Source organism: Equus asinus, chromosome 6 (genome assembly GCF_041296235.1).
Source record: "Equus asinus isolate D_3611 breed Donkey chromosome 6, EquAss-T2T_v2, whole genome shotgun sequence".
Classification (NCBI taxonomy): domain Eukaryota; kingdom Metazoa; phylum Chordata; class Mammalia; order Perissodactyla; family Equidae; genus Equus; species Equus asinus.
The window spans coordinates 45,119,060-45,145,385 of NC_091795.1; the positions used below are offsets into that span (position 1 = coordinate 45,119,060).

General features: G+C 39.4%; 1 protein-coding gene across 1 annotated transcript in view; it reads left to right on the plus strand.

The window, feature by feature from the left end:
- The first annotated feature begins 2,938 nt into the window (after positions 1-2,938).
- The window catches only part of PPP3R1 (protein phosphatase 3 regulatory subunit B, alpha), a 62,410-nt gene continuing 39,022 nt past the window's right edge, over positions 2,939-26,326 (plus strand). The window contains exon 1 of the mRNA XM_044772602.2: positions 2,939-3,447. Coding sequence (XP_044628537.1) covers positions 3,445-3,447 — 3 coding nt within the window. The 5' untranslated portion in view covers positions 2,939-3,444. The remainder of the gene's footprint in view (positions 3,448-26,326) is intronic.

The window sequence follows — 26,326 nt, forward strand, 5'->3', positions numbered from 1 at the left end:
ACATTTGAAGGTTTCACTTTCAACCTCCGTTTTTAAGTTGATTCCCACATCTTCTATTCCTTTCTAACTTGCACTTCCAGCTTCTACTTTGGTGCTTCCACTGGGAAGCAACTTAAACTTTTTTTTTTTTTTTTTGAGGTAGATTGGCCCTGAGCTAACACCTGCTGCCAATCCTCCTCTTTTTGCTTGAGGAAGATTGTCCCTGAGCTAACATCTGCGCCAATCTTCCTCTCTTTTGTATGCGGGACACTGCCACAGCGTGGCTTGATGAGCGTCTAGGTCTGTATCCAGGATCTGAACCGGCAAACCCAGGTTGCTGAAGCAGAGCTCGTGAACTTAACCACTACACCACCTGGCAGGCCCAAACTTAGCGTTTTAAAATCCAAACTAATCTCTTTTCACTCAGGAATCAAACTTCTCCTGATTTTGGTGTTTCTCTTAAGGGTATCACCATTTTCTGTTATCCAAACTAAAACTGGTCATCTTTCCTTTCTGCCTCTTTGTTCCCTACATCCACGAGTTGCATAGTCAGCCCATTTCTGCTCCATGTCTTTCATATCCACCCCTTCCATTCCTCTGCCATCGATACTTCTCATCACCTCACACCTCAGTTATTGTTCTTGTACATGGTATCTCTGTCTTAAGTGTGTCTCCCTCCAACTTATTTGACATAATACTCCCCAAAATGATCTTTTGGTTGCTACCTTTCCCAGGAAAAATAGTCCACTTATTACACATGTCCTTTGCCTTTTCACATATCTATCTATTTAAAAACACATGCTTTTAGCAGGACTGTTTGGTACTATTCCCTCTTATACCAACTTTACACCAAAACTTAATGAAAAAAGGCAAAAAAGGAGAATGACTACTTATCATACCTTCTTTTTCGGCCTTATGGGAAAAACCTGGGTATTAAAGGTGCATTTTGGATTTATTTCTCTCAATGGACTCAAAATAGACTGCTAATTAGTTTCAGTGTCAGAGACGCACCCTGCTCCTTGCCTGCATTGTATACAGTATACACAAAGCTGAGGGAATGTCAGTGGTGAACTCTGGGAGACTTGTAGGATGAGAAGGAGCAAGTGGACTGGCTTTGTGTCTCTTGCTTCGGTCAGTAACAGAGGCTAACCAGTCTTTCACAGTGCTAGCTCTTGAATTTCTGATTTAGGTTCACAATAGATACTTGTGGATTGATTATTGTTAAATTGGCTAAAATGACAAAACCATGGGTTACTCTAAAGCTACTGCATCCCATATAGTTCAGATTCCTTCTTAGTATTTAATCCTCAGTAAAAATGATAATTTGCCTTTCATTGAATACGTCCAAGGGACACATGCACAAATGAAGTTACAGTGATCACCTCTGAGAAATGGAACTGAGGGGGAGGAATTTTTTTTATATAGTACTTTTTTTTTAATGAGCTTGTCTTAATTTTATAATGAAAAACTAATTGAAAATAATATGCTTAGAACACATTACACACATTAGTTTAGGAACTTTTCCCTGTTTTGTAACACTTCAGGACCTAAATAGCAACAGAATCCAAGTCAAGAAACTTAGATTAAAGGGTGGAAGAGACAGCATCATTTGTGGGCCTTTCCTAGACACATTCACTATGTGACACAGCTTGTCATTAAGTTACTTTTCCTTATTTATCCTGACGCAGAAACAAAGCAGTTCTTTAAAAAAAGGGGGTTGGGTGGGGAGAGAGACCTAGGGCTCATCACTCAGCCTCTATTAGAGAAGATGAGTGCTTATCATGTGGAAAAATAACTAGCACAGAAAAAGAATAAAATTCTCATGTAAGAAGTTTTTAACAAACTGCCCTTAAAAACACTATGGCTTTTGATAAAACTACTCAAAGAATTTGTCAATAAGGTGTTCCTGACCACTCAGAAAACATTCTCTCCCTCTCTCTCACACACATACATACACGACATTATCAAGATCTGAAAAGCAGTAACTGGTTAAATAGTTGCAAAATGTTTTCTTCAGTGTCCTTATCATACCTCTCCTGTGAGCGCTCTGTTTTTTCTCTGAACATAACTTTCCTCCTTATGCTTTTCTGGACTTCATTTCCCATCCCAGCCTGAATTTTCTGGGAATAGTAACTGCCGCCAAAGTGGTTATAGCCCTACCAAAAGAGTAAGTGGGCAATCTGTCTTCGGATGTTTCTCAAAAACACACACTGCTGCACCCGTCAAAGGGCAGCCTGGAGGGTTTAAGGAGAATCCCGATCTGGGGGAGGTCTTGGTGGGAGCGGGAAAGCGGCCCCTCGACTGGTATCCCGTGGTTCCCCACGCCTCGCTACGGCCAGCTTTGGCTCCCCTCCTTGTCCTTCCAACGCAGCTCCTGACTCTGCCAACTCATACTGGAGTGTGGGCCTGGGGCTGCCCGGGGCTGACAACGGTCCAGGTGCACCCTGCAATTCCGTAGTGGGTCCCGGTTGGTACACTGATGCAAATATTCCTTTCTTTCAGAGCAAACTGATTCCCTCTAGCCCCAGGGCTTGGATTTTCCTTTTTTTTTTTTTTTCCTGTGATGCCTGGCTGGCTCTGGCACCTTAAGGCCGCACATCTGCTCCTCTTCCGCGACAAGGCTCCCAGTCCTGGGCCCCAGCTCCCCCCGCGCCCGCCGCTCGCGCACCCCTCGCATTTCCTTCCTCCCAGGGCACCCCAGCATTTCCTCCTTCCCCTCCCGGCGATGCCTCCCCCGCCTCCCCCCGCCTCCAGCCACCTGACAGGAAGGGCTCCACCACGCTACGTCACCGCCGTCCTCCCCCCGCCCCCCGCGCTCCCCCCGCCCGCACGCAGGGGGCGGCCGGCGGAGAGCGAACGTGGTCCGCGCGCTCCGCGCTCCCCAACCAGAGCTCGCCAGAGCGCCGCGGCGGGCCGCCGAGCCGGCGCGCGGGTGCCCGGATGTGCGGCACTCGCGGAAGCCCCGCCCGGCCGCCGGCCCCGCGCGCGCGCCCCCGCCCTCCGCCCCGCGCGCCGCTGCGCTCCGCTTTCTCCTCCTCCTGCCGCCCTCCCCCTTTTCGTGCCTTGAGGTTGCGGGTCAGCGCAAGCCTCTGCAGAGAGTCCGTCACGGCTCCGGCGCGAGCGCGCGGCTGCAGCCCCCGAGTCGCCTGGCCCCCGTACCCCCTCTCCCCCTTCTCTCTGCCTCTCCCCCTTCTCGCCGCCTCTCCTCCCGCTCCCTCTGTCTCCGAATCTCGACCTTAATTTCTCTGCTCCCCCGCCCGCCCCCGCGTGCCCAGTCACCCGGCCGGCGCGGGCCCCGCGGCGCCGCCGCCCCTCCCCCAGCCCGCACCCCCTCCCCCGCGGGCGTCCTGAGGGCCGCAGCCGCCCCGGCCGAGCGCAGCTGGGCCGCCGCCGCCGCTTCTAGCGGGAGCCCGTCTGAGCGCCGACACTCTCCTCTGCCCGAGCGAGCCGTGACCGCCGAGCAAAATGGTGAGACCTCTGCTTCCCCGATGCACCATGCCGCCCCCGTCCGCCGCTTCCTGGGCCGGGGGCGAGCCCCGACGCCCCCGGTCGGCTTCCCCCGGTGGAAAATTCGAGAGCTGGTGCCGCGGCGGGTCCGAGAGAGCCCTCGGCGGCCCGGGTGCGTCGGTGGCTGGCGGGGGCGGCCGGCCGGCTGCTTGACAGGACGGCTGGTCCCCGCGCCGCCCCCGGGCCTCTGCGGGGCGCCCCCGCCCCCTCCCGGCCGCCGGGATTCCGCCCCTGCCTCGACCCCCCCCCTCCCCCCCACTCCCTGGGGCCATCGGTCTGGGACTGTCCCCTCGTCGCCCCGCATTACTTCTCTCCGGACCCTCCTGCACGTGGAGCCCCCCTCTCACCCCCAGACGCACTCTCAAGTTCGGGGCTATTCCCAGATCCTATGGGAATAATCGTCTGTGGCAAATGGCTCTTTATATAAGACCCACTTTTTCTCCAGGGCTGCTCTTTCTCCCACTCCCACTCCATTTTCGAGCAGTGAGTCTTGGCAGGAATCCTGCCACTTACTTCCCCCCTCTGCTGTTAGTGTTTATTTCGCTGCTGTTTGCAACCTCACGGGGTTTCTCTCGCTGCTGCTTTTCTCTGCACTGGCGAACCGGGAAGCTCCAAGGTGTAGATTCAGGAAAACAGAGTCTCACTCGGTCTTGGATAAATGAGGACACTTGTTTTTTTAATGCTTCCTTACTACCAAGGAAGGGGTTTTCGTTTTCTTTGTTACCTTCGTAAGTCTGTCTCTGGTGGTGGTTGTTTTTGAATCATGGCGATTTAAATTTGTCTTTCCTTACCCTCGCATTAATCCCTAGGTAGAATTCGCTGCTGTAGTGTTTCAAACCGACGCTAGGGGTGTGTCTCCCGCCTCTGTCACTGCAGCCAAGAAATCAACGACGCCCTTTTAGCCTGTTACCTTACCGCTTCTGGCTCCGGGCAGCCGGTGCAGTCTCCCCTTCGTAATTAAGAATTGGGTACATAGTAAAGTTCGCAGTGCTCTTGTCTATTTAGGAGGGATTCGAACATGTGATTTTGTTGTTACGCGTTTTCTAAAAGTCATTGAACAGTTGTCAGAAGATTTTTAGACGGGTTGTTTGACGTCGGGTTAATTCCTTGCACCTTTTCATTGTATTGTATTTCACCGTGTACGTAGAATTTAAGTATTTCAAAATAGAGAGGTGGATTAGGGAAGAGAGAAATTCTGCCGATTGCAATTTAAAGTCAATTTGGTGTGATTGTGAAGGGAAGAAAGTGAAATTAGAATATTCAAGCAAATCAGCTTTTATTTAAAATACAGGAGAAATGATTAAGGGCACTTATTATCCAGATTAGGAGCAGACTTAAATGATTAGTGATTTTGAGATGTCGAGGAAGTTTTTTCCCTGCCAACTTGGGAAGCAGCTCAGTGATGACTTTGGCCCCCAGAGTCGCAAAATGTAGGCTTTTCCGGACTATTAGAGAAAACAGCTTAGATCAGAGCCATTCGTAGTACAGTCTTTTTGTTGGCCTGGCCTTTTGTAGTTATGAAGTGCCCTTTAGTGCTTTAATACAACTTCCTTACTGTGTGTATTTTACCTGAAGATCTTTGACCATGCAGGCAGTGTTTTTACTGCATTTATAAACAATGCGTTTTGAGGAACAATGATCTGTTATTGATAAATTAAGATATATTGTTGATATATTAAGCAGAAAGATCTGGTTTCCAAATAGTTTTTTTCCTTGTGGTTCATCGCCCCAGCTACCCCTCTGTTTTTTTGACCAACAGACTGAATTTGGGAAATCCTCTTTTAGCTCTTAAATTTATCTTCCTGGTACTCAGTGTTTCCTTATCTTTTAAAAATATTTTAAAGTTTACCATACGATATTGCTTTTGTCCAAGTCATTGTCTCCCTTTTCTTTCTAGTTTCCTTTTATTTTTTAATTCACTCTTAGCTCTTTTTTCTACCATCCTCTCAATACCATTTCAAGACCTACATAATTTGTCGTGACAGTGGCTTCCCAACTTTAGGATTATTTTGGTCTGCTGAATATAGCACTGGTTTGAAAGTATCAAGATCATAGCTGTAGCTGAACTCTGCCATATAGAATACTGAGTAACTCAAATAAAGTGGGCTTTGGAGTGACCTGGTTCGTTTCGCTAGTTAGTTGAGCATACAATTCTGAAAATTTTCACTCTCTTTGGAAAATCTTGATTATAACTCTTACTTAGTATCCTGAACATGTTTATGTTTACATTTTTGTCAGCGGATTTTAATTTGTAACTATTCCTGATGAATTCAAGTAAGAGGAAAGCAAAAGGCTGATTGGATTGAACCTATCAAGAATTTTTCTGACAGATAATTTTAGTTGCTACCTTAAAAGTAGTTTACTTCTTTTTTCCCTGAGAGTTAAGTCTTTCTCTCCCTTCACCTTTATTTGAGTTTTAAACTGTTGAGCATCTAGGTGGGATAAAGATTACGTATATGTATATAAAAATCTGAGTACTGAGCTCCTAGGAATTTTCCCCAAATCATTAATGGTCAGTTATCTATGATTAAATAAATAGCTATCTTCACAATTTTTTTTCTGTGTAAGCATATATAGTTTTAGATAGAGGATGTCAGTGTTACTGACATGCAGAGGAATGGAAAAAGAATAAAATAAGAATAAGAGGTTTAGGATGGTGTGATTGAAAAGTCTCTGAGTAGTTTTTGAAGGGGTAAATTTTGTAGGGGCATTTTTAGAAACTTAACATTTCATATAACAGAATTAGTTTTTAGTGTGTGCTTAGTATAATTTGGAAAGTTGATCAGGCTTTTTATAGCTGTTTTTGTTTTAATAGGTAATATGGATTTTGTTCTGGATGCATGTTTGAACATAGGGCATAAGTAATTAGCTGTTGTTTTAGATTTTGTTTCTTAGGGCAACCATAAATTTTGTAAATGACGTTTTTATGTCTTTATGTTTTTAAACTTTTTATTAAAATTATCTCCATGATCTGTAAATAGAACTTAAAACACATTTATTGCTATCTACAGTAACTGCACTTAAAGTGGTACACAACATGATGTAGTTCAGGTTCTGTGACAAAGAAAAGCTACGTTAAAAAAAAAAGCAAACAACCTGTCTTGTGGCCAGCAGAATTAAAATTCATATCAGTCATGAGGAGAAAATTTCTCCATTCACTGTGTCCCACAGCAGATGAGAAAATTGAAAAGGATCACAATACAAGATAAAGAAGCTGACTAAGGGTCAGTCAGCAACGAGAGGGACAGACAAGTGTGGGAGGATCAGGCATCTGTCATAGGTAGTAAGGCAAGAACAGCACAGTATAAGGAAGTCAACTTGGGCCAGGAGGATTAAGCTAGTCAGACAGACTGTGGGCCCAGAGTCAGGGCAAGCAACAGGGATTCATTCATATCAGCAAATACTTGTAGATTTTTGTCTGCTGTTCACTGGTTACTGTGCTTGTTTGTGGAGGAAATTGAAATGATTAAGATTTCCTACCTTCCTTTAAAGTAGAGAACATAAGACAAATGCCAGTAGGTGTGAAAAAAGTTAGCGTGAGTTATCGTATGAATAACATACATGAAGCTCAATAGAAATTGAGGGAAGAGCAAGATGAGTTTCACCTGGGATTAGGAAAAGTTTTGTGAACGTGGTGACAGTTGGGCTGAGTCTAGAAAGATGATTAGGATTGCATTAGGCAGAGTTGGAGACAGCTAGGAAAAGACTCTTTAGGGGCCAGCCTGGTGATGCAGTGGTTAAGTTCGCATGTTCCGCTTCTGTGGCCCCGGGTTCACCCGTTCGGATCCTGGCGTGGACCTACGCACTGCTTGGCAAGCCATGCTGTGGCAGGCATCCCACATATAAAGTAGAGGAAGATGGGCACGGATGTTAGCTCAGGGCCAGTCTTCCTCAGCAAAAAAGAGGAGGATTCGTGGCAGATACTAACTCAGGGCTAATCTTCCTGGAAAAAAGAAAAGAAAGACTCTGTAAAGCCTGGAGATAGGAAGAGACAACATGTATTTGGAGCACTGATACTCAAAATGTGGTTCCGGAACCAGCAGCATCAGCATCTCCTGGGAACTTGTTAGATTTCACCCTGAACCAGCTGAATCCAAAACTGAGGATGGGGCCAAGCGGTCTAGATTTTATAAGTCTTCCAGGTAATTCTGATATATGCCACATTTTGAGAGTCACTGATTAGAGAATAGCAAGGAATGTACATAAATTTTAGTTGAGCATTTGCTAATATACCTAGCACTGTCTATACAAACATAAGACAAAATTGTAATTTCCAAGGAGCTTAAGTGGAGTATTTTGCAGTGTAATGTGTGGTATTAACAGACTAAACGTAGGGTATTGTAAGAGCACATGGCAGGGGAGAGGCTTAATCCAAACTGGAGTGGGGATGGGGCAGGGAGATGAATGTCACTCAAAGAAAGCTTCCTGGAAGAGATGGGGTCTGAGCTGAGTCTTAAAAGAATGAGTATTTAGCCGGTGGGAAAGGCACTCCAGATAGAGAGCTTTATGTTTAAAGCCATAGAGGCATGAGATACGCAAGCCAGTTCAGCGTGGCTGGAGGGTAGGGGGTTTGGGTGGAAGGTAGATTGAGGCAAGATCATGGAGGAGTTTGCATATCATACGAAGGAATTGACATTTTTTTCCTAAAGCCAGTTGGGAAGCTATTATTTTTAGCCAGGAGAATGACATTGTCTCATCTACTTTTTTAGAGAGATCAGATGAACTGATGGCTGTGTGGATAATAAAATAGGATAGATGAATCGAGGCATGGTAATTAAGAAATTATCACAGGAATTTATGTGAGAAGTCAGGACCTGAAAGAATGTAGTTACAGTGCAGATGGAGAGGAGGGGCCAATTATGAGACACATTTTGGAGGTAGAAGATAGGACTTGGTGACTGTTGGATTATGGGGAAGAAAAAGGGCGAATCCTGCTGTGGCTTCTGGCTTGGGTGACTGGATAGAGGATAGAGTCATCCATTCAGCAAACGTTTATTGACCACCTACTTGGGTAAGATTCAGTTCTAGGTTACATGGGAAATGCTACATCGTCCTCAAGAATCTTCCACTTTGCTGGGATGACTGTTGTTTCATCTCTGGTTTTCTCATATCATTTGATAATTACTATTTGAGATGCTATTTTGCAAGATTCTAAGTTCAGTAAGGTGTAGTGCTGTGAAATATTGACAGTGCTTGCTGTATAGCTATCATGGCCTGGGAGATAGCAGAAGGAACTGGATAACCTGAAGGTAGGAAGAGGCAACATATGTTTGAACAGTGATTCTCAAAATAGGGATCTTGAATCAGCAGCATCAGCATTATCTGGGACCTTGTTAGAAGTGCACATTCTCTGCCTAGGAGATGTAGGAGAAGGAGATTTGAGAGAGTAATGATGATTTCTATTTTGGACATGTTGAATTTAAAGGAGTCATGGGTCAACTAGGTGTATATGGCCAACAGATAATTGGCCATCTATATCTGGAGCTCAGAAGAGAAATCTGGACTTGGATTAAAGATTTGAGCATTGTCTGTATTTGTATTAGGTAATAGTTGAAGCTGTGAAACTGTATGAAATCCTGTAGAGAAAGAAATTTATAAAATGAGAAGAGGGTAAACCCTCAAGAACACTGCATTTAAGAGGCAGGTGGAGGATGAGGAACCTGTGAAGACTGTCTGAGAGTAAATAGCCAGAGAGATAGCTGGAAAATTAGCAGAGCCATGTCAGATTTGAAGGAGATCAGGAAAAAGAAGAAATTAAAAGTGTCTTTTGGGGGCTGGCCCCGTGGCCGAGTGGTTAAGTTCGCGCGCTCTGCTGTGGCGGCCCAGGGTTTTGCTGGTTTGGATGCTGGGCGTGGACATGACAGTGCTCTTCAGGCCACACTGAGGTGGTGTCCCGCATGGCACAACCAGAAGGACCTACAACTAAAATATATGACTGTGTACTGGGAGGATTTAGGGAGAAAAAGCAGGAAAAAAAAAAAAAAGATTGGCAACAGTTGTTAGCTCAGGTGCCAATCTTAAAAAAAAAAAAGGGGAGTGTCTTTTGGTGGGATCAGGAGCATTCTGGTGACTTTGGTAACAATACAGAAAAACCCCATTTTGTACTGGTAGCAAGGAAAGCCAGGATGCAGTGAGTTGAGAAATAAATGAGTGGTCACACATTGAGTTCCTTAAAGCTTTAACTAGAAGGAGAGAAGATGAAAGCAAGAGAATTTAGTTTGAGGAAGAATTTATTTTGGGGTTAACGGAACAAACCGGGAAAGAGGGGGTGTGGTTGAAAATTCAAAGGGAAAAGACCTCAATAGTTTGAGGTCTCCAAGGAGGTGGGAGGGAATATGACTCTCCTTAGACAAGAGATTTTTCTCATCTGTTAACAGAGGCAAGGAGAGAAAAATGGAAACTGTTACAGAGATCATAATCTTTAAGACAATAACTTCACTTAAGTCCTAGGTAATGAAAATAAGATTGGAAGAGAATGTAAACTCTGAAAATGCAGAGGCCTTATCTGTGTCTTTTAATTGTTATATTCCAGATACTTAGTATATAATAGATATTAAGTAGTGTTTGGAGAAGGAATGTGTGAATGAATAAATAGAATAAAGGAGTAATTGCTGATGAGACAGTGGAGAGAAGAGTGTCCATTCCTTTTTTGAGACATTTATGAAAAAAAGGACAAACAAAAGTTGGCTTCAGTGGTTTACAGTTGGCATAAGTTGTTTTTAGGATAGAAGATGCCAGTATTCTTTAGAATCAGCAGGGAAGCCGGGAGAGGGAGCTGTAAGAAAGATGATGATGCGTGGAATGAGGCCTAGAAGTGGTAGAAAGAGGAGCGATAAAAGGAAAGGAGAGACATCAAAAGAGAGAGAGAAAAAAAATCAGGGTGAGGAGAGTAGGCCATGGCAAGAGATATGTGTTAATAATGGAGTTCATACCAGATGGCCTAAATCATCTCAGTAACTCGAGATAGTTTGAGGCAAGATCATCTGCTGAAATTGAGATTGAGGCTGAGGCAAACGGGGTGAGATTAATGGTGAGGAGTCTGGAAAAGGATTATACTATCAATTTTGGGGGATTTGACAGGCAGTTAACAGGGTATTAAGTAAATATTGTTAAATAGTAGGTGGACCCAGGAGAGAGCAACAGGAATCAGTGACCTAGGAAATGAATCTAGCAAACAGGAGTTTTAACAAGAGTAGAGCTTAATACTTTGTCCATCTTTAGTTACTTCTGATCAAGTTGCATAGATCTGAAAGGAACCATTTTTGAGTTCAGATTTTATGTAAGGGGAACATCTAGTTGTAGATTGATATTCTTAAAAATTTTTTAAAGTTCTGAAGACACTGTTAGTACATTTGCTTAAAAATTTAAACCATACTGAAAAGTATAAAATGGAAAGTAAATCTTTCCTGGCCTCCCTTTCCCCTTGTATTGATCACTGTTGAGTTTCTTGTATATTCTTCTGAGGGAGTTTTTTGTTGGTTTCTTTTTTCCTTCTCTTTCTTTTTTTCTCTCTTTCTCTCTCTCTCTCTTTCTCTCTTTCACCTATGCCAGTGTATGGATTTATTAGTTTTTTTATAATTTAGTTATTATTAATTAAAAAGATTACAGAAGTCAGACTTCAAAAGGTTGTAATGATACAATACTCTAGTTTCCTCATTACAATCAGTTTTATTACAAGGTTTTTAACTATTTCAAATGTAAATGTTGAGTCAAAAACAATTCAGCATAATTTTTCTGATCGGGTAGTGATTTCATAATGATTGAGGTTGGTGCTTTAACAAGGGTCTGAACTGTGACAGTGTTCTTATGAAATTACTCTTAGGGAAAATAATATTTTACCAGAACATTTTTTGTGTTTATTTTTTCTGCTTATCACCTTATGAAGCATTAACTGCATAGATAACAGTTTCTTAAGTCAAAACAGAAAATGACCTCCAAAGTGTAGTGGATAAAGTATCTATTTTATTTCAAGCTTGTCAGATGAAAATTTCTTCCTCATTTTTACTCTTCCAAGTAAACCTTGTCTGCAACAGCCTGCATACACACTCTCCCTTTCTGAATTTTCTCCTTGGACTCCCATAGCCTCTTGATGGTCGTGAGTTGACAGTATAATTATAGCTGATGTATAGATCTAGTGCAGGAATAAAATTTTGAAATGACATGTGACTAATAGATGTTTCTGGGTTTGTCTTTGGTTTCTATGGTCTTGTACTGTAAAAATATCTAAAATATTCAAAGGTTTCTCTAGGAAATCCTTTAAAATTTAGCGCTGAATTCAGTAAGTCATAGGTTCTTCGTAGGTTCCTTCCTCAGAGTGTTTTGTTTTCTTAATTAAAGCCCTTTCTTAGGACTGTCATCAGGAAGGCCATGTTCGTAGCCCTATTGCTATCCCAAAAACATTTCTGTAAATGAGATGTCACTTTGACTTGTTTTTCTGGTAGCATTATTAAATTCATCTGTGCTCTAGGCAGGTCTCTTGTCTTTTCTAAAGAGTACAGAGTATTCATTTTTATCTGTTTGTTAGAACTAGGCATGCGTTTTGAAAACCTACAAGAGAGTGAAGCATAGCAACCTACAAAAAAGGGTCCAACCTTGACCATTGCCCATATTAGAGCTTTCTATTAGCACTTTATTTATCCTTAATCTCTCTAATTTCAGGAATGATTTTCATCCTTTTCATATCCTCCTGAGTGTTATGCCACAAGCAGTCTCCTGCTATAGGGATGCAATAAGCTGGCATTCTTTTGTATTGCTTGCTTCTAAGACCGTCTTTAATAAAAATCGGAATGTCAGCAAAAACAAGTGCTAATAGGTAATAAGAGAAACCTGTGATTTTATGTGTGTTTATGTTGCAGCTATTTTCCTAACAAGTAGAGATGCATGAATTATAAACTAACTCATGATAATCTTTCTAAGTAAATAGTGAGTTTATGAACATAGGTATACTTCAGCTCTGCCCTTCTGTCTGGCTGTCACTCTGTCTTTAGCATTACTATGAAACTTCTTGGCTCTTATCTCTGTTTGCTCATTTTCTTGTTTTTCAATCTACTGCAGTCTAGATCTGTGATATCCAGTTCAGTAACCACTAGCTACATGTGGCTGTATAAATTCAGTTCTTCAGTCACAATAGCTACAGTACAAGTGCTCAGTAGCTACTTGTGGCTCATGGTTACTGCATAAGCACAGATATAAAACATGTCCATCCGTGCAGAAGAATGATTATGTATCTGCATTTTACTGAAACTTATTAGGTTGGCAGTAATCTTCTAATTACCAGTATGAGATTTAGAGTTGGAAACATCTGAATTTAAATTCTGGTTCTGCGATTTATTAGCTAAGTGACCTTGAACAAATACCATAAACTCTCTAGACCTTATTTAGTTCATGTGTAAAATGAGAATAATAGCTCCTAAGATTGTGGCAACAATACAGAGTGTCTGGAAATCCAGTAGGTACTCATTAAATGTATCTGCTTCTTCACTCTTACTTGACTTCTCTGTAATGTTGGACCTTGATGGGAACTCTTGAAATTCTCTCTTCTTTTGGCTTCTGTGATATTTTCTGCTAGTTGCTGTTCTACCTTTCTGATCATTTTTAATTTTTGTATGCTAGCCTCTCATCTGGGTTTGATCCAAGGCCCTCTTAGATATGATTATATCACTTTTCTATTTAAAATCCCATGTATTATAGAGACTAAAATCCTTAAGACTGCCCCTAGACTCCATAGGTTCTACCTGTTCTTTACTTCAGCTTCCACCATCTTCTTGCTTTGTCTCTATACTCTAGCGTTACATTTTATTCAGTATTGTATGCTATATTTATTCTTCCATCTGTTTATTCTTCCCTCAGAGCCTTTTGCATAAGCTATGTTTGGAATACCTCAAAATTCCCTCGAGTAAGTGACTGAGCCTCCCACCCCTACACCAGCTCAGGTCATATTCCTTTTAGTAGTGCCTTTTACGTCTTGTTTGTACATACTTCATTGATTAGTTCTATAGGTGTTTTGTTGCTTTCTGTCTCCCCATGATTTAATGTTAGCTCCATGAGAGTGGGCATGATGGCTGTCTCGTTCTTCAGTCTTATATACTCCTGCTGCCAGCATAGGGCCTTATATATTATAGGAATTCAGTAAATATTTGTTGAATGAGTGAATTGAGTGAATGCATGAATTCTTGTTTATTTTCAAAGTTTTGTCATATCCTATGTACTAATGATTCATATTTTCAGCCCACGTCATCATCTTCTGCGCCAATCCATGGATCTAACTGCTTACTGGATATTTATCTAAATAGGGATGTCCGTAAGACACTTCAAACTCAACATAACTAAAACCATATTCATTATTGTTTCCCTATTCATGCTTCATTATTCCTTAATGGAAACATGTCTGTCCATTCACTCCTATCTGGAAACCTGGTATACCTTTTCCACCCCTGTACTACTACCTAAGTCTTAAGCAATCATCAGTAGCAGTCTCTACTAAGAGTATAATGTAGGAACACAGTCTAACCTGGTGTAAGCGTGGGAGGCTCACTTGCTTACTTTCAAGCCATTCCAGTCTGGCTCACATACTATTGGTAAAGAGGAAAATGTTCATAACATTGCAGCATATTAATGCTTTGTGCCATCAGGTCGTGGCAGCTGAACCCAAAATCTGCTAACACAGCTGAAAGCAGTGAGCTACTGAAGAATACAGCACTGCATACTATCCTTATAGCCTACATTCTTCCTCTTGGCTCAGTGGGGCCATTTGTCTGTGTTGAAAGAGTTTATTGCACAATTCCTCTAAGTATGTGTGCATTTTTCCTTTGTTTCTGTAACTTAGCTTCAAATACCCCTTACACTTTTTTCTTTTTCATCTGTACCTTTAAAAAGTCTCATACTTATTAGTTATTTAGCACATCTTTATGTTAATATGCTTGTTAGGATTTTTGTTGATTTTGTTAGTACTCTGGTTACAGCGTTGCATAGGTTTTGAGTGTCTGCTTCCAACTATTTTCCTTAACTCATATTGTTTTTAATGTGTAGTTTTAAGAATATGAAGTGTTTTCAGGAACATAAGTACCAGGTTATAGCAAATGTGCTCTCTCCTTTAGATCTCCCAGGTGCCTCTTGAATCAGCTTCTTCTTCATCCCCTTTGCCACTGGCGTTGTCACAGTTAGATTTATTGCTCACGTGGACTATTTCCATAGCCTACGTAATGCTTTGCTCTTTTTGTGTCCAGTTTCTTCCTTCATTCTGTCTTCTGTATTGCCACCAGAGTTTTTCTTCTAAAAAGGAAATCTAGTGTCACTGCTTTATTTAAAAGTCATTGCTGCATCTTCTAGAATTAAAAATATAAGTTTTTTGTATGGCACCTGTGTTCTGATCCTTATTTCTAGCCATCCTTATTCTGTAACCAAGTCAGACTACTTGGTTCTCAGATGCCTCATCCTTTTTCACTTATTGGTCCCTCTGTATGTGCCTTTTCTTCCATCTGCAATGTCCTTCCCCTTTCTCTGTCTAGCAAACATAAGATCCTGTTCCAATGGCATTCTGTGAAAACTTCCTCAATTCTCCCAGGCAGTTAATGGTCGTTTGTAAGTAACTTTGATTATAGTACCTCCCATATTTCATTGCGTTTAATTGTCTCCCCTCCTAAGCTGTAGGCTCCTCTAGAGCAAGGGATGCATTTTTTTCTTCTTTGTGAAGCCAGTTCCCACTGTAGTTTCTCCCATGGAATGTAAATGTAAAAGGTGGATGGTTAAGTAGCCGCTTGTCCTTCGGGCTTAGGAAGCCCGCAGAGGTACCACTCAGTTAAGTTATATTTGTCATCTAGGGCTAGAGAGGTCTTTGAAAGTCCTGTGAATAAACAGTTAGAAAGCAGAAATGAGTTAGGCACAATGGGAAAGCTACTGGAAGGAAACTGCTGTTGATTCTAAAAGTTACAGGACTTCTTTTATGCTTCAAGATTCTTTTTACGTATCTGAAAAGTGTCAGTTATATATGAGTGTTATTTTCATGTGTTAAATAGTAAACTTTTTCATAATTAAAGGAAACTCAAAATTTATAACTAATGTTTAGTTTTGTTTGCTTAAGGTGATTTATATTAACAGTTTTTTCTAAATATATTGTAGCACAGCTGATCGAGTGAGACTACAACTCTGAATCTCTGATTTCTTAATGTAGCAAAGATTTATGTTCACCTACTACATATATCAAACACAGTGTTAGGGACAAAGATGAAAGAAAAAAACACAATGCTCCAAAGACTTCATGGCATAGATTGAAGTGCGTGGAGGGAAAAATTATAATATGCTATAGTGTGCGTTTAAGTAGTCCTTAGAATGTGTTAGAGTTCTTCTGGTCGCTCCACTTGCCCAGTTGGAACTTAACATGTAGCAGCAATTTGGACATTTTATTATCCGTTCTACTCACATTACTCATCAAATAGAATTGTAGAATGTCAAGCAATCATTTAAGTGCTGCAAGAATACTGTAATTATTTTGTTGTTAATTATTGCTTTCAATTAATTTTGTTTGATAACTATGAGACATGATATGATGATGTAGAATAAGCATGGGATATAGATTTGGAAGGCCAGTATTGGAGTACTCTGAATTTTTTTCTTTTTAAGTATATATCTGTAAAATGGCCACAACACTGCCTGATTCAGAGTTCTTGTGGGTATTGGGTAAGGTAGTTACCTAAAATGCTTGATAAAGTGCAAAATGCTTTTTAAATTTTTGAAAATCAAATTACTAAAAACTAGTATGTAGCATTCTTGGCAGGTACAGGTTTAATAATCACTTCATTCTAATTTCTCTGCAGCTCTCTGTCCAGTCATGTGCTTATAAACAAAGTAGAAAATGTATCAGTTAGATTCGTTTTGGGCTACAAGTAACAGATTACCCATCCCACTAAAAGTAGCCTAAATAATAAGGAATATATTATTTCACAAAATGAGGAGCCAGAGCCAGAGAGTTATAGGGTGGTTCCGTAGTTCATCAGTTTCATTAAGAGCATAGGTCTGGTTTGCTTTAAAGCCCTACATGTCAGGAGAGGGCCGCCATGGTTTCAGGTACCAATAATCTGGCTGAGGAGGAGCTGGGAGCATTTCCTCAAGTGTCTTCTTTTTATTAGAGAGGAAAAACTTTATTGCAAGTCTCATAGCAGGTTTTTTTTCTTAGGTCCCATTGTATCTGTCTGTTTCGTGCATACCAGAAAAAGACCAAATTCCTTGCTCTGGCAGTTGTTTTTTTTTTCCTTCTAGTTTTATTGAGAGATAATTGACATACATCAGTATAAGTTTAAGGCGTATAGCATGATGGTTTGATTTACATATATTGTGAGATGATGACCACATAGGTTCAGCTAACACCCATCATCTCATATAGATACAATACAAAGAAAAGAAAGAAAAAAAGAAAAAAAAATTCTCCTTGTGATAAGAATTCTTAGGATTTACTCTTTTAACAACTTTCCTACATATCCTGCGGCAGAGTTAACTGTAGTCATCATGTTGTACGTTACATCTCTAGTACTTAATTTATCTTATAATTGGAAGTTTATACCTTTTGACCCTCTTCCTCCAAGGCAGTTAAAGTTCTTATCAACTGGCCTTAGCTTACCTTCCACAACCAGAGGCTAAACCTTTAATGGTGAAAACAATCTCATCAATATTTTATTTGGTGCTCTGAACAAAAGTCACAGATTACTGATTGTATTGTAAGCAGTGAAAATTATATCTGGCTCCTGATGTTATACTGTACTTTTTCCCTATCACCCCATGTTGTCAGCCTCTTCACAAAAATATTTTCTGTACCTAGTTAGCATAACCAAAATTCTCCTTCCTTCTAAAGGATATCATGTGCTTTGCAGCCCCTACAGGTGAAGGCAGGCTGTTCATTTTAAATTAAGGGTGGGTGGGAGTTGTTGGCATTGTGTTTGATCAGGAGTTGGAAAACTTTTTCTGTAAAAGGCCAGGCAGTAAATGTTTTAAGCTTTGTGGGCCATACAGTCTTTTGCAACTATTCAGCCATTGTAGCGTGAAGCGGCTATAGATAATACCTAAACAAATGAGCATGGCTATGTTCCAATAAAACTTAATTTACAAACACAGGTGACGAATTGTTTCTAAAAGCACAGACAACAAAAGAAAAAAGATAAATTGAATATCATTAAATTAACAACTTTTATGCTTTAAAGGACATCAAGAAAATGAAAAGACAACCCACAGAATGAGAGAAAATTTTTGCAAATCATAGATCTGGTAAGACTTCTACCCAGAATATATGAGGAATTCTTAAAATTCAACAGTAAAAAGACAACTAAAAAAGATGGGCAAAGAATCTGAGTAGACATTTCTCTAGAGAAGATAAACAAATGTCCCATAAGCACATGAAAAGATACTCTGACATTATTAGTCATTAGGAAAATGCAAATCAGACCCACAGTCAGGTACCACTTGACACCCAGTAGCATGGCTGTAATCAAAAAGACCAGGTAAGTGGTAGTGATGATGTGGAGAAATTGGAACCTTCATAACACTGTTGGTGGGAATGTAAGTGCTGTAGCTGCTTTAGAAAACGGTACCTCAAAGTGTTAAACGGAGAGTTACCATATAACCTAGTATTCTATTCCAAAGTATATACCCACAATATATGAAGTAAAAAACTTACACATGAATGTTCATAACATTATTCATAATAGCCAAAAAATGGGAGCAGTCTAAATGTCCATTAACTGATGAACATGGATAAATAAAATGTATATCCATAACACGAAATATTATTTGGCATTAAAAAAAATAAAGTATTAATTCTTGCTACTACATGGATGAAAATATTCTGCTAAGAAGCCAGTTAGAAAGGAACACATACTGTGTGATTTCATTTATATGTAATATCTAGAATAGATTCATATGTAGAGACAGAAGGTAGATTAGGGGTTGTCTAGGGGTGGGGTGAGGCAGGGAGATGGGGAGTGACTGCCAAAGGATATGGGCTTTCTTTTCGGGGTGATGAAAATGCTCTAAATTTGATTGTGGTAATGGCTGCACAACTCTGTGAAAGGACTAAAGACCACTGAATTGTACACTTCAGATGGATGGATTGTATGGTACGTGAATTATATCTTAATAAAGCTATTATTAAGAAAAACCCTTACAAATCTACAGTAAACAAAACAGTATGGTATTGGCATAAAAACAGACACATAGGTCAATGGAACAGAATAGAGAGCCCAGAAATAAGTCCATACACATATGGTCAATTAATTTACGACAAAGGAACCAAGACTATACAATGGAGAGAGGGCAGTCTCTTGAGTAGTGTTGGGAAACCTGGACCACTGTCCTACACCATACACAAAAATCAACTCAAAGATGGATTAAAGACTTGAGTGTAAGACCTGAAACTGTAAAACTCCTAGAAGAAAACAGAGGCTGTAAGCTCCTTGATATTGGTCTTGGTGATGATTTTTTTGATTTGACACTAAAAACAAAGGCAACACAAGCAAAAACAAACAAATGGGACTACATCAGACTAAAAGCTTCTGCACAGCAAAGGGAAACATCAACAAAATGAAAAGGAAACCTACTGAATGGGAGAAAATATATTCAAATCATATATCTGATAAGGGTTTAATATCCAAAATACATAAAGAACTCATACAACTCAATAACAACAAAAATCCAATTAAAAAATGAGCAGAGAATCTGAATAGACATTTTTCCAAAGAAGACAGCAGGTACATGGAAAGGTGCTCACCATCACTAATCATCAGGGAAATGCAAATGAAAACCACAATGAAATATCACCTCACACGTGTTTGTAGAATGGCTATTAGCAGAAAGACAAGAAATAGTAAGTGTTGGTGAGGATGTAGAGAAAAGAAAATCCTTGTGCACTGTTGGTGGAGATGTAAATTGGTACAGGCACTATAGACAACAGTATGGGAGGTTCCTCAAAAAATTAGAACTACTACTATATGATCCAGCAGTTCGGTTTCTGAGTATTCAAAGGAGATGAAAACACTAACTCAAGAAGATATATGCACCCGCGTGGTCATTATAGCATTATTTACGGTTGCCAAGACATGGAAACAACCTGTGTCCATCAGTGGATGGATAAAGAAAATGTGCGTGTATGTGTCTGCAGATGATGGAATGTTATTCAGCCATAAAAAAGGAGGAAATCTTGCTGTCTGCAACAATGCGGATGGACCTTGAGGGTATTACGCTAAGTGAAATAAGTCAGACAGAGAAAGACAAATACTGTATGATCTCACTTATGTGTGGAATCTTAAAAAAAAAAAAGCCAAAAAACCGCAAAACTGATCCCATAAGTACAGAGAATAGATGGGTGGTTGCCAGAGGTGGGAGGTGGGGGGGGGGGGGTGAAGTAGGTGAAGGTGGTTAAAAGGTCAAATTTCCAGTTAGAAAATAAGTCGCGGGATGTAACGTACAGCATGGTGACTGTAGTTAATAATACTGTATTGCTTATTTGAAAGTTGCTAAGAGAGTAGATTGTAAAAGTTCTCATCACAAAAAAGTTTTTTTTAACTGGATGGTGATGGATGTTAACTAGACTTCTTGTGGTGATCATATTGCAATATATACAAATACTGAATCATTTTATTGTATACCTGAAACTAATATAATGTTATGTGTCAGTTATATCTCAATTAAAAAAAGATATCACTAAAAAAAAAAACAACCCGTGAGGTGTAGGCCTTATTTGGCCTGGGACCATAGTTTGCTGACCCCTAGTAGATTATTACTTCGGAATTCTCCTGCAAAGTCATTTCCTTCTGTCTGACTCTACCTTCCTTTATTTCTTCTCATTGCTGTCATCGAACATCTTTCTACTCCAGGTTTTCCTTCAGAATTAGGGTGCCTGTGTCACATTTTCCCTGTAGTTTCTGCCGTCGCTGTAAGTCTTTGTGTGCATCCTTGCTGTAGTGTTGCTCGATCTCCATTGTACTAACTTCTACTTTGGCTGTTTCCTGTGGCCATAGTCAAGGCAGTCTCTTACCATCATCCAGAACAGTTCACTGCTGGGACTGTAGATCTTCTGTTTTGAGATTATTTTCTCAGTTATAATTATTGAAAATGCTGTGTCCCTAGAGTTTTCTGTTTTGTTTTGGGCTTATATGTGTTTTTAAATTAAATATAGTACCAAATTAGTATTGCTCCTTACAAGTTGTTGTTGGACAATTTCCATATAATAGTGTCTTATATTTTCCATCCCTTTACTTCTCCTCTCAGCTGTCTCCACCTATCTCACACCCTCTTGTTGTCATGTTTCTACGATTGTGACTGCTGTGTTAGATATATGAATAACGCATTTTAAGTTACTATGCCAGTGTGAGTCGGCATTGACAAGCCACTTGAATTTAAGTGTTCTAAGATGAGGAAAAAAGGGCTTCAATAACTTAACGGCTTCTTTTGTGTAATACAGAAAAGGTGTGGCCTTATGATATGTTAGTAAGAATACTATGGGAATTTTATTAGCTTGAGTTAAAATTTGATTTCTACCACTACCAGCTGTGCGACCTTGTGCAAGCTGCTTAACCTTGACACCCAGAAGATCGTTTGGAGAATAAATGAGAAAATGTTTGTAAAATCTCTAACATAGTGCCCAGCACATGAATGTTATTTCAGTTTCTTTGTATTCAGTAAACTGTCCTTTTTTCCAATCCATGTTTATATTCACAAAGCTTTTTTTTTGGTGAATAAGATTGGCCCTGAGCTAGCATCCATGCCAGTCTTCCTCTATTTTGTATGTGGGACACTGCTACAGCATGGCTTGATGAGCAGTGTGTAGGTCTGGACCCAGGATCCGAACTCATGAACCCTGAGCTGCTACAGTAGAGAGCATGACCTTAATTACTACACCACTGAGCCGGCCCTACACAAAGCTAATTTTTAAAGATTCCTGTCTAGATCCATCAGTTTTTACCTTTAAAAAAGTCCATTAGAACTTGACAAAGTAACAACATTTATTGTATTGCATGTTTAATTTGAACTAAAGTAGTTAATGAAGTTTAAATTAGTACATCTGAAGTGTCTGAAGGATTTTAGGACCTTATGTAAAGAATTGTCTTAATTTGAAGAAAAGTAGTTTCATTGTTAGATTAAAACCAGATGAAAAGAGCCAGTGGGTTTTTTTTTTTTTTTTTTGAGGAAGATTAGCCCTGAGCTAACATCTGCTGCCAATCCTCCTCTTTTTGCTGAGGAGGACTGGCCCTGAGCTAACATCTGTGCCCATCTTCCTCTACTTTATATGTGGGACACCTGCCACAGCATGGCTTGCAAAGTGGTGCCATGTCTGCACGTGGGATCTGAACCGGCAAACCCTGGGCTGTTGATGCAGAATGTGCGAACTTAACCACTGTGCCATCAGGCCAGCCCTGAGCCAGTAGTTTTTTTGTTTTTGCAAATGTAGACTTTCACAAAGATTTCTGATTTAATAAAGCTTTTGTCATGTGTCTGTTGTTATTTGAGAGGTTCCTTATATCTTTGGGAATGAAATCTTATTCATAAATCCTTGTTTTTATTAACAGCTTACAGTGTATTAAGTAAGCACTTTGTAAGATATCTTTCTTACCTTTTTGGACAAATACTCATTCTTTTGACAGTTTGCTTGAATGTTGGGAGCCTCATTCCTGGAAAAACTGAGTCTGGTATAAAGAGGAAAATTAATTGGCAAATGGATTATGTTTAAAATTCATATACTAGTTGTTTGGGTCTCAATACATTTTTCCAAAGAAATAGCAAAAAAATTACTTAATGAAGATTTACAAAAGCGTATTTCAGTGATAATTCAAAAATGTGTATTACTTTCTGTATCAGGCACTGAAGGGTAACTGTAGGGGAAAAAAACAAATACATAAATGTGTATAGAAATGGAGGGGAAAAGAAAGCCTTTCCCTACAGGAGAAAGCTAAGTAATAAATGTTGAAAGAATGATGGCATTAGGAAACTGCCATATGGCACTTATATCACTTAGCTCTTGCTCTGTAATAAATTACTTCAAAGTCTACTTGCTTAAAATAATGCACGTTAATTATTTCACAGTTTCTCTGGGCTTGGCTGAGTTCTCTGCTTCATGGTGTCTCAGATGGCTGAAATCAAAGTATCAACCTGGGGTCTTTGGTCTCATCTGAAGGTTTGATTGGGGAAGGATCCATCTCCACATTCACGCATTGGTTGTTGGCAGCATTTGGTTCCTTGTGGGTTGTTGGCTGGGGGCCACCCTCAGTTTCTTGCTGTGTGAGCTTCTTTAAAGCAGGCAAGCTGAGAAAGTTATAGAAAGAGACTGTCGTTAAAATATATGTCACAATCTTTTGTAACCTAACTACAGAAGTGATATGCTCTTAATATTGTCATAGTCAGTTGGTTAAAAGCAAGTTACACAAGGGAAGGGGGTTATACAAGGCTGTGAATACCTGGAGGTGGGGGTCATCTTAGAGGATGACTGTCCCAGAAGTCATAATATAGTTGACTCAGACAAGAATCATCAATGGATGTCAAAATGAGTGGGTGAAGTTTGAGGAATAACTTGTATGTTTACATAGTCTAAAAATAACTTCCCACAAGATGCTTATTAAATACAAGGGGGAAAATGTAACTGTATAATGGACGAATTTGGCAGACCTTAACTAAGTAATCAAAGTTACTTTGAGACCTAAAATCATAAAACCCCTAGAAGCAGGGGGTGCTAAGCTTCTTTACATTGGTCTTGGTGAAAACAGTGCTTTGCTGTCATGGAGCTTGCAGTGTAGTAAGGTAATCATAATGGGAAACTGATTCCATATGTGGAAACAACAACTCTTTGTGTTTAATTTAGGTCTTAGTTAAGATAGAATCTTAATGCATTCCACAGCCCCAGTAGTTGTGTGACCACTCAGAAAATATTTTTATCTGAGAGAGAGACCCAGAATGGTGTCGTGCATCTTTGTGTGTTCATTAAATAAGGAAGAATTTAGAATTGTATGTTTTAGTAAACAGGCAGATCATTTAAACAGTTTCACCCCTTAAGGTAATTTTAAAGATAGTTTTGTAGGGCTGGTGTTGGTAATTACTCTTAGTATAGCAATCTTTGTAACTTAGAGTTGTTATCGATCAAATTAAAGTTATACCTTGCCTTTAATAATAATGACTTATATAAAGTCTGAACCTACCCAAAAAAATGGGAGTTGGGAGTAATTACTGTTTGTCCACTTTGTGACTCGTAACTCCTTCCTACTTAAACTTTTTACTTAAATATTTTCTAGAACTGTATTAGAGTATGAACCATTATAGAACCAAAATAATATATATGTTTTATTATAGTATAAGAAAACATTATATAATAATATAGATTATGGTAAAGTCCTAAGAGAGTATTAAACTATTAGAACAGAACCATATCCTTGTGATTCCCTTCTTGTATTTAATCATTTGCTTTGTGGTGAATTTCTCTTCTTCCAATTCTTTAAATGTTAGTATTCCTACTATTTTTTATTTCATTTTCCAATTTTTATGAGCTGTCCCTTGAGTGGGGAAGTCTGCTATCTCTATGCTGATAATTTCCGAAATTGCATCTTTGATCATAATCTTTTCCCTGAGCCCAGGTTCTACACTTGCTGGATAGGTCTACTTGGATGTCTATAGACCACTACAATTTCAAAATTGTTTGTTTGGGGACCTGAGAATAGCAGTGTCTATGCTTTGATCATGCCTAGCATATTGCATTGGATGTGGGTGGCTGTTTCACTCTCTCCACCTCACTAATCTTCTGTAAAAGGATATGAATAGTAGGCTCTTGCCTTCTTTACAGGTAGGAAAATACTTTAGAATATTAATAAAGCAATATAAACAGAAAAATTCATGTAAGAGTTTCATTCAGACAGCTCAGTGAAAGAGTAATCAGGTGTGTTAGGAATTAATCATAGTGTAAAATAAGAGATGAATAAATGAGACAACATTAAATTAAGAACTTTTCTTCATCAAATGATACCATTAACCATTCTCCATTAAAAGGAACTACGGGCTCCTCGGGGAAATAGCTGATTTCAGGACTGGAGTAGGGAAAGTACAATGTATGTTTGGAACACAGAAGGTAAGGAGGGCCCAGAGAATGATGGGGATGTTCTAAAAGGATGCGGGAGGCAGCCTGGAGGGGAAGGACTCCCACTGGCCAAATGTGGGACAATTTAAGCCATCATTAGATGATGATGATAAAAGATTATAACTCCTTGAAATAAAATCCATGAATCCACATACCCATAATAACATTAAATATAAATTTTCTAAATATACCAGTTAAAATACAGATATTTGCAGAGGATTAAAAACATGACCAACTCTATAATGTCTACAAGAAACTTCCTTCAAACATAATGATATAGACAAATTGAAAGTAAAAGGGAGGAAGAAGAGATATATTATGCAAACATTAATCCTAAGAAAGCAGGAATGACTATATTGATAATCAGATAAAGTAGATTTCAGGGCAAAGAAAATTATCAGAGACAGTAAATGGCCATTATACGATGATGAAAGGATAAGTCCATCAAGAAGACATAGAAGTCTTAAATGTGTTTGCATGCAACAGTAAAGCTGCAAAATTTATGAAGCAAAAATTGATAGAGCTGAATGGAGAAACAACAAATTCAAAATTGTAGTTAGAGACTTAAACACCTGTTTCTCAACGAGTGATGGAACAACTAAGCAGAAAATCAACAAGGCTATAGAAGCATGTAGCAACACAATCAACCAATAGTATCTAGTTGACTTTTATAGGGCACTCCACCAAACAAGTCTGGAATATACTACCTCTTCTACAGAACACATAGCAAGATAGGCTATATCCTGGGCCATAAAAACAAACCTCAACAAATTTAAAAGAATTGAAATCATACAAAATGTGTTCTCTGACTACAATGCAATAAACCTGAAGTCAAAGAAAGATAACTGGAAAATCTCTGAACACTTGAAAAGTAAAGAGCACACATCTAAATAACCCATGGGTCAAAGAGGAAGTCTCAAGGGAAATAAAAATACTTTGAGCTGAATGAAAATAAGAATACAACCTATTGAAATTTGTGGGACATAGCTAAAGCAGTGTTGAGAGGGAAATTTGTAGCATTAAATGTACACTTTAGAAAAGGAAAAAAATGTCTAATAATGTTGAGTTCACATTTCAAGAGCCTAAAAAAAAAAGCAAAATCTACCTGAAGCAAAGAGAAGGAAGGAAATAAAGATAAAAGCAGAAATCACTGAAATTGAAAACAAAAACAATAGACAAAATCAATGAGCTGATTTTTCAAAAAGATCAATAAGTTAAACCTCTAGCAAGACTGAGAGGAGTAAAAGCAGAAACAAATTATCAGGATCAGGAGTGAAATAGACCATAGACCCTGCAGACATGTAAAAGGTAATAAGGGAATACTATGAACAACTCTATACACATAAATTCGACAACTTTGATGTAATGGACCAATTCCTTGAACAAATACAAACTACCACATCTCATCCAATGTGAGAAAATTTGAATAGGTTCATTGCCTTGATACCAAAATCAAAAAAAGACAATACAATAAAACTATAGATCAGTAGCCCATATCAATGTAGATAAAAATCCTTAACAAAATATAAGCAAATAGAATTAAGCAATATGTATAAAAAATTGTATACCATGACCAACTATGGTTCATTACAGGGATGCAGGGCTGGTTCACTACTTGAAACTCAATATAAATAATCCACCGTATTCACATACTAAAGAAGAAATATCACATGATCACATCAGTTGATGTAAAAAAAGCTTTTGATGAAATTCAGGACTCATTCATGATTTAAAAGAAAATAA